The sequence below is a fragment of the Amblyomma maculatum genome, chromosome 4 (genome assembly GCF_055883805.1).
Source record: "Amblyomma maculatum isolate TAMU_Amacu chromosome 4, ASM5588380v1, whole genome shotgun sequence".
NCBI classification, from domain to species: Eukaryota; Metazoa; Arthropoda; class Arachnida; order Ixodida; family Ixodidae; genus Amblyomma; species Amblyomma maculatum.
Window position 1 is genome coordinate 197056529 of NC_139347.1, and position 17827 is coordinate 197074355.

The 17827-nt window shown below is 46.5% G+C and overlaps 2 protein-coding genes across 2 annotated transcripts in view; one reads left to right on the plus strand and one right to left on the minus strand.

The window, feature by feature from the left end:
- LOC146193957 (testis-expressed protein 10) overlaps window positions 1–5833 on the minus strand; it is a 160578-nt gene extending 154745 nt beyond the window's left edge. Inside the window, exon 1 of the mRNA XM_084602907.1 lies at window positions 5537–5833. Within this exon, the coding sequence (XP_084459033.1) occupies window positions 5537–5716 (180 nt within the window). The 5' untranslated portion in view covers window positions 5717–5833. The remainder of the gene's footprint in view (window positions 1–5536) is intronic.
- Window positions 5834–7707: 1874 nt separating this feature from the next.
- LOC146193958 (uncharacterized) lies at window positions 7708–11614 on the plus strand. Its single transcript, XM_084602910.1, has 3 exons — window positions 7708–8273; window positions 8575–8761; window positions 10706–11614. Exons 1-3 carry the CDS (start codon window positions 8117–8119, stop codon window positions 11148–11150), a joined length of 789 nt encoding a protein of 262 aa, XP_084459036.1. The 5' UTR covers window positions 7708–8116; the 3' UTR covers window positions 11151–11614.
- Window positions 11615–17827: the final 6213 nt, after the last annotated feature.

A 17827-nucleotide genomic window follows, 5' to 3' on the forward strand; every position in this document is an offset into this window, starting at 1 on the left:
CTGTTAGACATGACTCTGTGCCAATTTAAAACAAATTTCTGCCTAAACCAAGCATTCTGCCCTTATTATTATGCAGAGATCTACTGGAATATCCCAATAATTTTATGCTTGTCATACATAATAGGTTTGGTTTATGGGGTCTAACGTTCCAAAGCGATTTAGGCTATGAGAGAGACGCCGTAGCGGAGGGCTCTGGAGTAATTTCGGCCACCCGGGGTTCTTAAAATGCATTGACATCGCACAGAACATGAGTGCCTTGCTTTTCGACTTTGTCGAAAAGTGGCTGCCACGGCCAGGATGATCCCGCATCCTTGAGCATGGTGGTTGAGTGCCCTAACCACTGCATCACCACAGTGGATCCTGTATAACAGGTGTGCTTTTATTTGCCTCAAAGTATATGTGCCTAAATCTTTTTGAGGAAACTGGCAATGCTCCAGCAGAGGAACAGAAAAGACATAACTAGAAAGTAAAATGATGCCACAATACCAACCAGTTTGCCAATTTGTAACTTCAGCTCAGCTGTTTATGTCCGAGCCAGGCAAATGCAGGTTGTCATGCTCACTGTTGGTTTTAACAGAAAGTTGGAGAGACAACTTGAAGTACTAATATTGCAAGCTGACCCAACTCAAGCTGATTCAAAATAAAAGAGAAGCTTGTGGCAGAGCTTGTGTGGTTCGATAGTTTGGCTATAAAGTAACACATGACACACAATGGTTACGACTGTTCTTCCAGCGTTCTTCAGCGTGCTCTTCGCTTGGTGGCATTGCGGCGTTCCTGAGCAGTCGTGTTCATCAGTAGCTGACGAGGTGGAAGCACTCGGTGAGCTAGAACGCTTGGACCCTGAGTGGTGCGTCCCGACCACCGCTTTGGTGCACATGCCTGGATTTCGACGCACGCATGCAGCATCGGACCTTGCTTGCATTGCATGCGGTGAAAGAGTGCGATCCGGGGAACGTCAGCAGTGTGAAATGCGTGAGGACGGGAGTGAGCGGTGCGTCAGCGCGGAGAGCGGACGCTTGAAAACTGTGTAAGCTTGCGTGAGCACACCCCCTTCCTCCCTTCCCTTACGGTGCGGTTCAAGTGTCGATGCAGCTGTGGCTCAAGGTCAAGCATGGCATTGCGAGGCCAAAGCAGCGGCGCCGCTGCAGCACTCGGCGCGCCGACGGTGCCACCATCTGGTGGAGCTCAAAGCGGTCGCTGTTCAAGGTCAAACACGGTGTCGGCCGGGGATACACGACAGCACGAAACCTGGCGCAGTATTGCTATCGCAATAAAGAATATGCAGCACATGGCAGAACTACGGAAACAAGGCAGCAAGGTTGCAAAAACTCATTTTACAGAACAGACAAATTCAAACTATATCAATACATATTCGCAGTGTTGGTCGAGGCCGAAGGAAGGTGGCCTTCACCGCACTCCTAATGTACAACCGGGAATGTCAACAGTCTCGTCATCTAGCAGCCATCCACGAACTCTGAAGTGCTTTGCTGTATTGGCCAATGGCCACAATGTTAGATACACTGTTTTCATGATTATACCTCTGAGTTTGCACTGCTAGTAATTTAGAGTAAATCAAACCGAATGGTCCTGCGGCCTCAAGCCTTTCTTAGATCCTGCCCCAGAGCTAAACCTGCAAGTGCAACCGCATGGGTGCATAGCAAAATGTGAGTTCAAGTAGACTGAGTAGCATTACTTGCATTAGAAGCAAATATGCAAGTCTGCACAAAGGAGTAGAGAGATGAACATGGGGGCTTATAGTAGCAACTACAGTTTGATTAGTTTAGGGTCTCTAAAGCTAGCCAACTGGGCTCCAAGGGAAGGCAAGCACAGCAGAGGCAGCAGAATGTCAGGTGGGAGTATCAGATTAGGAAGCTTGTGGGAATCAAGGGTATGCAGCTGGCACAGGACCAGGTTAGAGAGACATGAGAGAGAAGCCTTTGCCCCGCAAGGAGTACAGTGAGGCTGATTACGATGATGGTTCGAAATGGCAATGCTTTGGGTACTGCAGAAGCAGAACTGAATAGTATAATTAAAAATACACAAGGCTCACACTGTCAGCCGTATTAGTAGAAGCCCCATTCTTCTTCAGGTGCTACAATATTAACTGCTTTCATGTAATGGTGCTGTCGCGGACAGAATAAAATGGACCATGGCTTCGAAAGAAAAATGCGCGTCAGCGCCTTCCAGGGGAAACGGTGCATGGTTTTGATACCTTTGAGCATGTGCGCCCTATCTAACTAGCAGCATCTCTAAACTGCTCGATTCTGCTTGGTACGCTCTAATCGTAGCAAGAGGCGCCAGATGACGCCGCTGCACGAGCCGTGGATGATGCGCTGTCAGAATGGCTTGCCGTGCACAATAACTGCTCGCTGCATCCAGCTTATTGCGGCTGCTGACTATTGCTGGGTCTGTGCCGCTGCTGGCATTTTTTCTACCGCGTGAAGACAATCACACATAGACGGCGGCAGCATGATGTGACGTGTCTCTCGCTAGGTGCGGAATTGGATCGACAGGGCACCAAAATGACGGCATGTTATCCACTGTTGATACTCGCCGTATTCTGTATTACACTCCAGGAATTTTAAGGTCTACTGGTAGACCTATATTCTTGTGCTGCTTTCTCAAAGCATTGCTCCAGTAGTCAACACACTGCGCTATTTTTTTTTTTCCTGGAACGTGGTACACTGCCCGGCGTGCAAATCATACTTCCGGATGGAGTCCCTGCAACCGACGGCTAGAAATTCACTTCTCCTGGGTTGCGAGTGTTCTGTAAAAGCACAGTCAAAGCGCGAGCTCGTAAACATCAATTTCTCCTTTACAAGCTGATATCAGTATAATATCACTGCAGGAGAGCATTGCATGCGTGTTTACTTAGTTTTATTGCTATGCACAGACGTCGACCGCTCTCTTAATCAACCCTTCATGCTTCAGAATGGGGGCCACCACAGCAGCAACTATCACCTGATCCTTCTCTTCTTTCATTATTCTTCGCCGGCTTGTGTGCTAACAAGCTACTGTCGATGCAGGACACGCGTAACGTGAAAAGTGTCTAATTATATCTGTCTAAAGTAAGGCCCAGAACGACGGTCGTCCAAAATAGAAATAGAGGCGAGAGCCAAATGAACATTCTATATTGTCCTGCTCGTTTCCTTTAAAGAAAGCGAAAAAGTTATCTGCGCCGCCTCCGCTGCCATCTGTTCTTTGCTGTGCATCGCAAACCATCGGTCATGACCGGATTCAAGCAACAGGCCCTTGGCCTGTGGGGTTGCCAGCTTTATTCTTTTCTGATTACTGTCCTCACTATTTATCTCACCTCATTTAGCTGAGCGTCAGCAATGCTTTTGCCAGCAGAATGAAGGCTGCGGTCCTCAGCGCGAGAGGAGAGCGCGGAAAATGATATGGGACAGCAAGCCATTCCGACTGCGCATCAGCTGGGGCGGCTTCAGCAGCGTGATCTCGTGATAGTTGCTACAATTAAATGGTGCGCAAAATGAAACAAAGAATTTGGACAGGCTGCAAGGTATGAGGGCGCACATGGTCACGCAGACGTCTCTACGCCAGGCAGTGTTTTCCTTAAATAGCGCTGACCCGCACTTTTAAGGCGAAAGCCTTTAATGGCTCATACTGTCGTGGACAAAGTGTGTCCCGCTTTTGCGGCGTTCTGATTGGCCGAGGCAGGATGCGTCCCTGCCATCTGCAATGCCACACCTGAACGCAAGCCAAGGAATGCCATGAGACAGGAGCGATGGTGTACCGTCCAAACTCACACTAGCCGGAGAAAGGCTGCAGAAAGGGCGGAGAAAGGTAAACCAATTATAATTATATATAGCACTGCAACGAATGCCGACAAGAGGCTAACGATGGGAGGCAAGTGACAGGATAGGAAGGGTATAGAGCGTGACGTCATTGCAGCTGTACTGGCAACCATGGCATGCACAATGCAACATCGAAGAGGGGGAAAGAAAGGGACAGAGAAGCCCTACAGGGAATCATGACACGGCGTATGTGAAATCCGAGCTCTGGTTGGACAGCGGTGCAAATGGAGTCTCAAGTGTCGGTCAGACAAATGAATGCCGCGCAGAGGGAGGACGCCGGAAAACCGGCGCCGAAACGCGTCGGAAACATTTTTTCTGTGCATTTAGTTTCGGACCACCCAACGTTACAGCGTCTCCACCAACAGCGACTGAAATACAGACCTGCACAGAAAATAGGGTCCTATGGGACCACGTGTGCCAACTTTCTTTGCCTTTCTCGCCGTTGAGGGCACTCGGTTGACCTGTTCATGTCATTTTCATCATCATCAAATCCCAAATTAATATAAACAAACTGTACCCAATTTAAAAAAAAAGATCTTTGACCGAGTTATACTTAGGAAATTTTGCCTTTTTGTATTTTAGCGGATAGTGTTTATTTTTATGTTTTTCTCTCGCCAGAAGACATACCGCGATTCCGCTTCGTGCGACGGCACTGCAGCTACTCGCTGCACATGCGCAGAACGTACAGATGCTTGTGCATTACAGCGTGGACAGATAATTAAACTATAATGACGAAGAAAATGACAGTACTAATAGACCCTTCTTATTAACAGGTTTACAGTAGCGTCAGGCTAGCCGTAGTGTTCGTTCCCTAGTGGCGAAGGTTATGAACTAGAAGGTGCGCGCTGGAGTAGTGCTATCTGTGCAGGTCTGTATTTCAGTCGATCTTGGTCTCTACAATACAGGGTTGCCACAACTGCCGCATGCTAAACATTCTCCTCTATTTTTTTTCTTTCGAAGTCATGGTCCATTTTGTTCTGTCCGCGACTGTACGTTACAGTCTTTTTCACAAAAACAAACGGCGTGCAGAAAGCCACTAATATCCACATGCGTTTCTCGAGTCAAAATCGGCGTCTCCGAATGTGTCTGCGGCCGCGTTCCGACGGAGGAGAAACCGTGTGCTGTGCGGTGACAGCGCACACTGATCTCCTGGTGGCTGAAATTACACCGCAGTCAAACACTACGGCACCTGTTTTTCTTCGTTCTATCGCTTGCAACTTCGCTCTGCTCATGACGCGGTTGAGGTGTCCACCAATAATTTACTGCATCTAAAAAAAAAAAAAAAAAGCTAACGTTAGGAACAACTCTCGTGATAACCCCAGAGCGGGTCTCTGCGCATTCAGACAAAACGCGTTTAGTAGTGTCCAAAGTCGCAGGTAGAAATTGACCCATATTCAGGCACGGATAACTGCCACAATTCTGCGTCGGACACCTCCATGTGTTGTAGAATGCCACTAACCAAACGCGGCTTAATTTTCGCATTTTGCGCTGTTTAGATCGAATGCGAGGGTTGTGGCGCCTGAGCAAAAGTAATGAGTCTAGGATCAACGGCGATTTGCGCGGCGTGCAGCATCAAAGATAATTTGCGTCTTACATGAGCCACGCGGAAATACCGATGTCGAACATTAAACAAACCAGAAAAGAGCGCCAACGTGTAAACGAGCGGTTACGAAAAAGTACTACTCTGAGTGGTCTTTTCTAATTTCTTCTTGCGCACTTACCTGGACATTTTGTTTTCGAGCGGTCGTGGGTTCACCGGTGGCCGGCTTTGACAGACGGTCGTGCAAGACTATCTTCTTGGTTTTGAAGCTGGTGTCGGTCACATTTAAGCCCTTCGGTAGTTTGCGCCCAACCTTGAGCTTGACTTTCTGAAAATCCTTCTGTTTTTTGGATTTCCCCATTGTCTGCTTACAAGAGCACGAATTTCACCACAGAACGCTCACACATGTGCACAGAACAGACGCGGCCGCCATAGGTGATGCCAGCAGCGATGCGGCCGTTCCACCGTTCCACGGTTCCACCGTGGCGCGCAGACAAGGTCAATGTACAACTGGTCGCGCAACTTGGAAGAAAACGCGTGCAGCTGCCTACTGCCAGCGGCATCAACTCGATGATGAGGGCTCCTGCGAACTGTGAGGCAAATTACTAGCGCACAGAAAATAAGATCTGCCAGAACTCCAAAGAACTAGAAAGTAAACATAATATTCTCACTCAGGAATGAATGCAGTTTTTGTTTCTTGCGTAAGAAAAAACGTGTCACGTTTTTAATAATATTTTAACTTGTTTCTAACGGCCTCTCTCGGCCACTTATTATCCGCTGCGTAGTTGCCCAAAGCTCAGACATGGCGGCTTTTTTCATCCGCGGGATGGGTGCGTCATCGGCCCCGGTTCAACGTTCATCGTTGCGCGCTGCGTACAGAGTGGGTTATCTGTAACAAACAGTCAGTATTTTATTATGCTGGTTGTGGTAGAGCTTTACAGCAAGGCGAAGACTGTGTGTGCTCGATGAGAAACTGATTGCCGCTGCATGTGCGCATTTCCGGACGATGGGACAATGCTGCGTCACAGCTCGGCGGTTCGGCTCGGCCTCCCAGGCATGTCGCAAAAGTGGTGGCTTAATTGTTTTACGGATACACGTCTGCATGAGCGGCGTATCGCTGCATGTTTTAATTGAACGGTGAAGGTGAGATTTTATTGCCCCCAAGATGCGTGTCGCATTGCTCAAAGCCTTCCGTTCCGCTCCCTTTGCTGCGTGTTTTGCTTACTGCGTCGTATTACCGCACCAACGTTCGCTGAACGTGCTTTAGCTGTTATTACAGTGATGTTCCTATTGTCAATGGGATCTTTCTCATGAACATGTTAAATGCTTAAGTGGTAAATTTGTAACCTCACATTGACTCCTCTCAGTGGCAAATGAAGCGCGAGTAAAATAATGGAATCATGAACAGGGCGAGATTTATTGGAGAAAAGCTATATCGTAGATATTTTGACTTCTCAGCCGCATTAACTTCTAAATACTAGTAATCCCAATTTGAATTGCTTACCTAAGCTCTTACAGGTTGGCGTTCTAGCGCTAGCGTTAGTTATTCCGTTCGTTTGTTTTTGTTGTTCTTTGACACTGATATGTACTTTGTTTGTTAGCAAGATTTTTTACCCTTTTATAATCTCACCGCGTCTCGTTAGGAGACCTACGCTGAGGTCATTTTGTTATCACGAGGATTTCATGAAGACCGTGACGAATGAGCGGTGGTCGCTTTCCTACACTTAAAGATTTCATTGTCGTGAATCGTCCATGTAAGTAATCGTGAATTAATAAAGCCTGGCTTTCTATGCAGCACAGCTTCACTCATTTATGCCCTTAGTGAAATGCCTCAAGCCACGTGATTCTATCCATGTGCTTGCCGAAGCCCCAGAATGCGTTTACATGACGCGCGACGAAAGACTAGGCTAACGACGACGGAGGCAGAACGATGCTATGATAAGGTGGTTAAAGATGCCGTAACATTTCAGTTAACGATTAACCTTGCTCTTGGCGCATGATAGCCTCAGTTGCTTATGCGCCATAAAACCCCAATACAATACAATGCAATACAATCAGTTAACGTAAAACTTGACTGTAGAAATCCATGTCAAGTTGGCTGAACAGTTACGGTGTCCATTTTTCTGCCTTATCTGAGCATCGTTCTGCCTCCGTCGTCGTTGGCCTTGTTTTTTCGTTTACAAGTAAAAAGACGATCAAATTCCCCGCCAAAAGTACGTCCCTGTGACGTCACAAGCAACGTCACGTGTTTGTTGTGCCTCACAGTTCGCAGGGGGCGCTGGGAAACTAAAGCCTCGCTCAGAGCCGACACGCAGGCTTCTATGGGAGTTACGCTACCATTTGTTCTTCTACCATGGCGCAGACGCGCAAGCAGAACGCACTCAGGAAGCATACTCATACATACGAGCTTACTGACATTTTTCGATACAAGCTTAACATGCTTAAATGTTTTCGCCCAAACGTTGTCCTTGATGCCTAGTTCAAATTAACGGTTCAGATCGGTCAAAACTTGCCCGTCGTTCGATGTTTTTGTCGTGTGGAGTCGGGGTGACTGACTCTGTCACTCAGTGGCAGTGGCAGTGTTATTGTGTCAGCTGCTTCAGCTTCAGCAAATGTTCTAGCCTCTATAGCTTCTTCAGCTTGGCTTCAGCACCTTCATCTTCATCCGTTCGAACATCGCGATTACGGCTTTGTTGTTGCGCGTTCCACATGTGTAGTGGTAGTACACTTCTAGAGCACTGTAGTGCCCGGAGTATTGACCATGAATTTCGAAATCGATAACAAAGCTCTGATTTGCTGCGTTGAAGCTCGGCCAGCGCTGTGGCGCGCGGTACACAAGGACCGCAACAACCGCGCCAAGACGCGGCTGCTGTGGGCGGAGATCGCGGCTTTCTTGCTGCCAGGTGTTCCGGGCGCAGGTGAGTCTGTCTTGATGCTGCGGTGCTTACACTGCCTGTCTTCTATATTATAGCATTGCTTTCTGCCACAGATCCATACACCGGTCAATATCGCACGTCACCGTGCATGCAAGCATATTCCGGTGGATGGTGTTTAAACTTCTCATGACTTAAAAGCTATAACGGGTCCGGCAGGCAGCGGCGATTGTCATATAAATGTACTATAGCAGGGAACAATTTCTCCAACGCAACAGAGCGCACCGCTTGTGTAAACAGGTGTGCTGACGACTGTACGAGTCACCGTCGCCTTTTATTCCCACAGACAGATTCGTTCGAAAGCGATGGAAATCTCTGCGTGACAAGTACAGGCGCCTGGTGACAGCGCGAGTGTTGGCGCAGAAGGATGGCATTGAAGCTGAGGAAGGGATGGACTCCGTCGCTGCTGACGACGTTTCATGGCAGTACTTCGAGCATCTTGTCTTTTTGAATGACTCCTTGACGCGGTTACCGTATGTGTAATATTACATTTACTTGAGTGAAGTGGCATGTGTACTGTCGCCGAGTTTGCTGTACGTTTAGCTGTTTTCGCAGAAAATCCCAAACAGCATGCAAAAAATTTAGGGTGACCAGCAGCTGTAACAAAAGCAGTCATGGGCCTTTTCGGCTCTGCTTATGTGGTAATAATATTAAGTCGTAAAAAAGAGCAGTTCGTGTAAATAAAAAAGAAACACATTCAAGTGACAGAACACTGACCAAAATATGTAATTTGGCACCGAAAATCACATGAAGGTAACTGAAGCGACCTCTCGCAGTTTACTTTTTTGTGTTTATTTTGTAAGCATCTAGGCAATGCCTTTTTGAGGGGGAGCCAATGTTCTTAGAGAAAGTTGGTAAACTGCGCGGTGCAAAGTGGGCCAAAACGATTGCCGATCTGGCATGAGTTGATTGCAAAGAGACTGCAACGCATTTGGCAAGTACTTACAGATTATGGCTAGCAGGTTACCGGTATCGCTCAAGAGGAAAGCATGTAACAGTTGCACCTTACCTGTACTCACCTATGGGTCTGAAACCCAGAGGCCAACGAAAAGGGCTCTACTTAAGTTGAGGACAATGCAGAGGGCTATGGAATGAAAAGTGGTAGGTGTAACTAAGAGATAGGAAGCATACAGAGTGGGTCAGAGTAGTAAATCGAGTTGATGAAATTCTAGTGGAAATCAAAAAGAAGAAATGGGCAGGGCATGTAGTGCGAAGAGAGGATAATCTATGGTCGTTTAGGATAACAAACTGGATTCTGAGGAAAAATAAGCATAGCAGGGGATGGCAGAAAGTTAGCTGGGTAGATGAGGTTAAGTAGTTTGCAGGGGCCAAGTGGATGCAGCTAGCATAGGACCGGGTTAGTTGGAGGAATATGGGAGAGGCATTTGTCTGCATGTGGGTATAATCTGGCTGATGATGATGATGGAGATGGCATGGTTGTGGGGTCGTTTCACCCACAATATGCGAGCATGTTCACTTAAAAGTGTGACAAATGAACCATACACTGCATTATGGCTTTCACTTAGCATCTGAAATATGCATTTCAAACCTTACAAGGCTAAGCATTTTTCACAGAGCTATACCACGCATATTGTGCTTGCATTGCTTGAATCTCCAAGTTTCACTTTAGTAATTGTTTGTTGGTTTGTTGGTTTAACGTCGCAAAGTAACATCAACTATTAGGGATGCTGTGATGGAGGGCTTCAGAAATTTCATCCGCCTGGGTTCTTTTTTAGTGTGTACTGACACTGCTCAGTACATGGCGCCTTTCATTTTGCATGCAATGAAGTGTGGCCGCCATGGCCAGGGTCAAACCTGCGTTCATGGAATCAGCAGTCAAGCTTTTTCGCAACCGAGCCATTGCAACGGGAGACTTTAGTGGATATGTTGTTTTATACAAGGCATAAAAGCATGCTGATATGCTAGCCCTCTCAAAGTTCAAGCAGGGTATTAGTATTGGCCCTGGAAAAGTGGGCCAAGATTTGCATCCCCTGAAAAGCCGTTGTCAGAAAACATTTGGAATGCATTTTGCTGCGTCAAGCTGGTTTTATATTTGTCTGCGCATAGTTTGTGTACACATATATAATTCTCATTTGTATTTAATTTGTTCCGTACTTGCAGGCTTTTCCAAATTCAGTTGCATTTTCTTTGCGTGCACATCACTCACATGCCTAAATCATGTTGGGTGCACAGTAGTCCTCAGGATTTTACAAATTTAGAGTTGTTACTTCGAAATCTGTGCCTTTGAAACTGGTGTTTTCATCCTTTATTTCCCAGGCTATTGTCAGCTTTTGAAAGATAGAATTTAAATGTGTGCAAAAAGTGGTCAGGTGATTAACTGTATTGTTTACAGCATTTTCACATGTGGCATACATAAGTATCTGTCATATTGTAATTCATTCTTTTGCTTGTTGCAGAAAGTCTCATAAGCTGAGTGATTCGGGAGTAGCTACTGAAGAGGTTGTGTTGCCTGAAACAACATACGCCGATATCGACTGCGTATCCTTGCTTTCTGTGGAAAGCAACCAGGGCACTGCTCCTGCTGCCTCTCCATCGATGGAGTCGCAAGCAGCGGTATCTGATATCTCGGACCAAGAACTTATTGCCACAGTTGCCACAGAAGAACTGCCTGTTCAAATACCTACACCTGAGGATACGCCGCTCAAGAAAAGGAAAGGGGCTGACAATCTCCAGCAGCAGCTTCGCGAAGTGTCAAGGCTGCTCTCGGAGTACAAATCGCCAGATGAGGACGAGTACTTTGCTTTATCTTTAGTTGGCCACATGAGGAAAGTTAAGTCTAGTAAAAAGTTGGACATGCAGCTTGAGATACTAAAAGTTGTGCAGAAGTATAAAGAGCAGTAGCACAACCCAGTGTGTCTGGTTGCTCATTTCCTCAACTGGGCTTGAAGCTTTCTGATGTAGTTGCCTGGGTAATGTGCTTTTCAGGAAAGCGAATTTGCCAGCACCTTGGCGTAACATGCATGTTGTCGGCAAATTTTCTTGCTGTTGGTTGGCGTGGCTTCCGAGCATCAGGTAAGCTGGCTGAGTAAAAGTCGAGAGAGCGAAAATGGGCCTATGCGCTCTTTTTAGACAGGCGTGACACAAGAATTGGTACGATGGCAAGCAGTTGCACTGCTGTCCAAGACAGGGGTTCAATGTCAGTATTGCTCTAACTACAGGACCTTATTAAACAGGCTTAAAGGAGTTGAGACACCAACATTCCGAGTTCTGGTTTTATGGTTTTGCTTGATGCCTTGGAACCCAGTGATACCTAAGAGGATGTGGCATAAAAAGTTCCACCGCACCACGAGCAATTAATTACACAGCGATTTATCACGATCAGTTTCGGTTTCCAATGTTAGCATGAACTGCGGCATGATGTAGGCTACGTGCGCGCGCAAAGAGTTAGTGATCATGTGACCTCAAAAACTTCTGACGCCAAGGCGTAAGCATTCATATGCTTTGAAAAACGCGTGCGCGACACATCACATGCGTCCGCGCTGACGATGACATCGCTGTCGTCGTCGTTTTCATACTCGCCATCATCAATCGACACTGATTTATCGGTTGACTATTTTGCCGCCAATGTGGGCGCACAGAACCACTATCGGTTTTACCCACCGGCGAACCCATCACAAGCCCGCCGCCCGATCGTCCAGGCAACGCTTCTGAGAGTGACGAAGCAGGCAGCCGCGATGTCCACTGAGGCAACAACTGGTAGGTTAATGGTCGATGCAACGCATGATATTGTATTGTTGTGATATTATGCAACAGCTACATGTATCTTTTGGCATTCATTCCTAAAAGAGCGTACCGCATGGTTTTCGACCAGTGCCATACGCGAATGATTAAACAAGGCTGCTAATTGTACATGGGTGAAATGAGTATGCCTGTAAGGCACACGCACGTTTTCGGCCAGCGTCATGTCAGTGATGTTACAAAAAGCTGCAGAGTACCTGAGTGAAATAAGTATACGTCTAGGGCACGCAATTTTTTTTTTTTACCGATGGAATAACTGCACGGCTACGCATCTGTTTATTTGCTGATGGTGTGTGCTGTGCATCAAGCAAGGGCGGAAGGGGGCATTGCCAAACATTCTCTTAGGTACCAGTGCAGCCGTTGCTGCCCGATGAACACCGAGCGGGAATGATCTGCTGCCGCGAGGTGTGGTGTGTGAATGCCCTGGCGCAAGACCACGCAGAATGCATCACCGAGCACACTGCATTTTATGCAGCAGTGCTCAGCATCTACGCTATAGCGGTCTCCTATTACGAACTGATGAATAACTGGCCGACCGCTGTGGAGGACCAGCGGGAGATACACTGGTATGATGAGAGCATATATCACTCATTAGTTGTTCTCAGCGCACAGATTCTCAAATCATAAGGCGCCTCTGCATGATTTTGTACGACTAACTTTGTATTTTTGCGATATTTGCATTGGCTCCTCAAAAACCTAATTCACGTTTTTAGTGATGCACTGTTTAAAAAAAAAAAAAAAAAAAAGGCGTCCGTACACAGTGCAATGTCAGTGCATGCTGAAGATACCTAGGTAGGTGGTCGAAATATCCTCAGACCTCCACCATGGCGTTCATGATAGGTACTTAAATCCTACAAATCAAAGCAAACATTTCTCAAAACTGCATATGTGTATAAGCCATATTACATCTGTGCTAAAACGCACTCAAATGTAATACGACTTACAGCTGAAGCGCAGTGATAAATTCAAAAAGCAGTAAAAGTATCTGCAGTCCTATGTTTTCACACCTGTTAAATCATGCTTTCCTCTTTCAGCCACTACAGATTTGCTGCCGGCACTTTGTGCGGTGGGTCTACCACCGACTCGGCAAGTAGAACAGACTGCTGTCAAGCGGTGTGGTAAACGCAATAAGGGACTGATTCCCTTCAGAGGAACACACAGGATTTAGGTATTTCCAGTTATAATAACCACATCTTGCACAAAAGAAAAAGGTATATAAAATTCAAGTTGCCATTTTTCATGAAGGCAAAATAGGGTGAACAACATGAGTGGCATCAACAAAGGTACGGAACAAACTATTGTGAGGCATGCACAAAAAAGCATGCTCCACAAAACACATCATGTACAGAAGCCGTATGGGTTCATAAGGTATTGTAAGGCCACAGTGAAAAGCGACTCGCGCGTGGAGTCGAGCTGGCGGTCGACCCCCCGCGCCGAGGCCAAGGAGCGAGCGCTGTTGTTTTTTTTTTTTTTTTGTTCTCCTTTTCTCCCCTCTTCTTGGATGCCCTTCTTGGATGCTGAATGCGCCTCGCGGGGCGCGCGGGAGGCTTGGTTTGTTTCGTTCCCTTTGCCCCGAGGCGTCGCCAAGAAGCGAACGGCAGATGCATCCAATTATCAGCCAGGAACAACAGTGGCACGCTTCTGCGAACCACTTTACGGCCAGCTCGTCCAGCAATCTCAGCGCTCTCCCGCCGTGGCGCCAAGCATGGGTGCATGGAGACGCCGTTAAAGGAGCCCCGAAACTATTTTTAAGCACATTGTTTTGCCTCTTGGTTACGTAGATTGAGTTATAGTGACACTATTAACGGTGGTTGTTTTGTGTATTATCCAGTATTTAATATTTTAATTTGTTCGTGAAAGCGAGTTCGGACCACTGATGGTGCCGGCACACAGCGGCCATTTTTTGGCAGCCGATATGACGACATTGGGTCCGATTTGATGATTGGACGAACAATAAATTCACGGCTAAATGAACTCATGAATAATGATACGCTCTGTAATGGTCTTGCGTTTTCTAATATACTTACAAAACCGACATATTTATTTTAGATTAAAGCACTTCAAATAAAATGTTACAAAAAATAACGCTAGAGGCTCTGTCTATTTTCCCGAATCTAAGAAATTTGCGCCCCTCTAGTAGAAATAGTTGCTCATGTAGCTCCTGTTTGCCCTGTGTTTGCCTCGCGTATACAAGGTATATGCAAGGTCAATGTACAACCAGTACAACTGGTCGCGCAACTCGGAAGAAAACGCGTGCAGCTGCCTACTGCCAGCGGCATCAACTCGATGATGAGGGCTCCTGCGAACTGTGAGGCAAATTACTAACGCACAGAAAATAAGATCTGCCAGAACTCCAAAGAACTAGAAAGTAAACATAATATTCGCGCTCAGGAATGAATGCAGTTTTTGTTTCTTGCGTAAGAAAAAACGTGTCACGTTTTTAATAATATTTTAACTTGTTTCTAACGGCCTCTCTCGGCCACTTGTTATCCGCTGCGTAGTTGCCCAAAGCTCAGATATGGTTCAGACTGTTCAGACCAAAGCTTTTTTCATCCGCGGAATGGGTGCGTCGTCGGCCCCGGTTCAACGTTCATCGTTGCGTGCTGCGTACAGAGTGGGTTATCTGTAACAAACAGTCAGTATTTCATTCTGCTGGTTTTGGTAGAGCTTTACTGCAAGGCGAAGACTGTCTGTGCTCGATGAGAAACTGATTGCCGCTGCATGTGCGCATTTCCGGACGATGGGACAATGCTGCGTCACAGCTCGGCGGCTCGGCTCGGCCTCCCAGGCACGTCGCAAAAGTGGTGGCTTGTTTTACGGATACACGTCTGCATGAGCGGCGTATCGGTGCATGTTTTAATTGAGCGGTGAAGGTGAGATTTTATTGCCCCCAAGAAGCGTGTCGCATTGCTCAAAGCCTTCCGTTCCGCTCCCCTTGCTGCGTGTTTTGCTTACTGCGTCGTATTACCGCACCAACGTTCGCTGAACGTGCTTTAGCTGTTGTTACAGTGATGTTCCTATTGTCAATGGGATCTTTCTCATGAACATGTTAAATGCTTAAGTTGTAAATTAGGAACCTCACATTGACTCCTTTCAGTGGCAAATGAAGCGCGAGTAAAATATGGGAATCATGAACTGGGCGAGATTTATTGGAGCGAAGCTATATCGTAGATATTTTCACTTCTCAGACGCAATAACTTCTAAATACTAGCAATCCCAATTTGAATTGCTTACCTAAGCTCTTACAGGTTGGCGTTCTAGCGCTAGCGTTAGTTATTCCGTTCGTTTGTTTTTGTTGTTCTTTGACGCTGATATGTTGTTAGCAAGATCTTTTACACTTTTATAATCTCACCGCGTCTCGTTTGGAAACCTACGCTCAGGTCATTTTGTTATCACGAGGATTTCATGAAGACCGTGACGAATGAGCGGTGGTCGCTCTCCTGCACTTATTTTTCATTGTCGTGAAGCGTCTATGTAAGTAATCGTGAATTAATAAAGCCTGGCTTTCTATGCAGCACAGCTTCACTCATTTATGCCCTTAGTGAAATGCCTCAAGCCATATGGTTCTATCCATGTGCTTGCCGAATTCACTTGAAGGCCCTTGTTCACAAACGTGCCCGAAGAAATAAGTCCCAGAATGCGTTTACATGACGCGCGACGAAAGACTAGGCTAACGACGACGGGAACAGAACGATGCTATGATAAGGTGGTTAAAGATGCCGTAACATTTCAGTTAACGTAAAACGACAGTAGAAATCCATGTCAAGTAAAGTTGACTGAACAGTTACGGTGTCCATTTTTCTGCCTTATCCGAGCATCGTTCCGTCTCCGTCGTTGTTGGCCTTGTTTTTCGTTCACAAGTAAAAAGACAAATTCCCCGCCAAAAGTACGTCACTGTGACGTCACAAGCAACGTCACCTGTTTGTTGTGCCACACAGTTCGCAGGGGGCGCTGGGAAACTAAAGCCTCGCTCAGCGTCGACACGCAGGCTTCTATGGGAGTTACGCTACCAGTTCTTCTACCATGGTATATGTACAATGGTAGCGGCTCCATGGTAGAAGAACAAATGGTAGCGTAACTCCCATAGAAGCCTGCGTGTCGACTCTGAGCGAGGCTTTAGTTTCCCAGCGCCCCCTGCGAACTGTGAGGCACAACAAACACGTGACGTTGCTTGTAACGTCACAGTGACGTACTTTTGGCGGGGAATTTGATTGTCTTTTTACTTATGAACGAAAACAAGGCCAACAACGACGGAGGCAGAACGATGCTCGGATAAGGCAGAAAAATGGACACCGTAACTGTTCAGCCAACTTTACTTGACATGGATTGCTACTGTCAAGTTTTACGTTAACTGAGATGTTACGGCATCTTTAACCACCTTATCATAGCATCGTTCTGCCTCCGTCGTCGTTAGCCTAGTCTTTCGTCGCGCGTCATGTAAACGCATTCTGGGGCTTATTTCTTCGGGCACGTTTGTGAACAAGGGCCTTCAAGTGAATTCGGCAAGCACATGGATAGAACCACATGGCTTGAGGCATTTCACTAAGGGCATAAATGAGTGAAGCTGCGCTGCACAGAAAGCCAGGCTTTATTAATTCACGATTACTTACATAGACGCTTCACGACAATGAAATCTAAGTGTAGGAGAGCGACCACCGCTCATTCGTCACGGTCTTCATAAACTCCTCGTGATAACAAAATGACCTGAGCGTAGGTCTCCAAACGAGACGCGGTGAGATTATAAAAGGGTAAAAGATCTTGCTAACAAACGAAGTATACATATCAGCGTCAAAGAACAACAAAAACAAACGAACGGAATAACTAACGCTAGCGCTAGAACTCCAACCTGTAAGAGCTTAGGTAAGCAATTCAAATTGGGATTGCTAGTATTTAGAAGTTAATGCGTCTGAGAAGTGAAAATATCTACGATATAGCTTCGCTCCAATAAATCTTACCCTGTTCATGATTCTCATATTTTACTCGCGCTTCATTTGCCACTGAAAGGAGTCAATGTGAGGTTACAAATTTACAACTTAAGCATTTAACATGTTCATGAGAAAGATCCCATTGACAATAGGAACATCACTGTAATAACAGCTAAAGCACGTTCAGCGAACGTTGGTGCGGTAATACGACGCAGTAAGCAAAACACGCAGCAAGGGGAGCGGAACGGAAGGCTTTGAGCAATGCGACACGCTTCTTGGGGGCAATAAAATCTCACCTTCACCGCTCAATTAAAACATGCAGCGATACGCCGCTCATGCAGACGTGTATCCGTAAAACAAGCCACCACTTTTGCGACGTGCCTGGGAGGCCGAGCCGAGCCGCCGAGCTGTGACGCAGCATTGTCCCATCGTCCGGAAATGCGCACATGCAGCGGCAATCAGTTTCTCATCGAGCAGACAGTCTTCGCCTTGCAGTAAAGCTCTACCAAAACCAGCAGAATGAAATACTGACTGTTTGTTACAGATAACCCACTCTGTACGCAGCACGCAACGATGAACGTTGAACCGGGGCCGACGACGCACCCATTCCGCGGATGAAAAAAGCTTTGGTCTGAACAGTCTGAACCATATCTGAGCTTTGGGTACTTTGGGCAACTACGCAGCAGATAATAAGTGGCCGAGAGAGGCCGTTAGAAACAAGTTAAAATATTATTAAAAACGTGACACGTTTTTTCTTACGCAAGAAACAAAAACGGCATTCATTCCTGAGCGCGAATATTATGTTTACTTTCTAGTTCTTTGGAGTTCTGGCAGATCTTATTTTCTGTGCGTTAG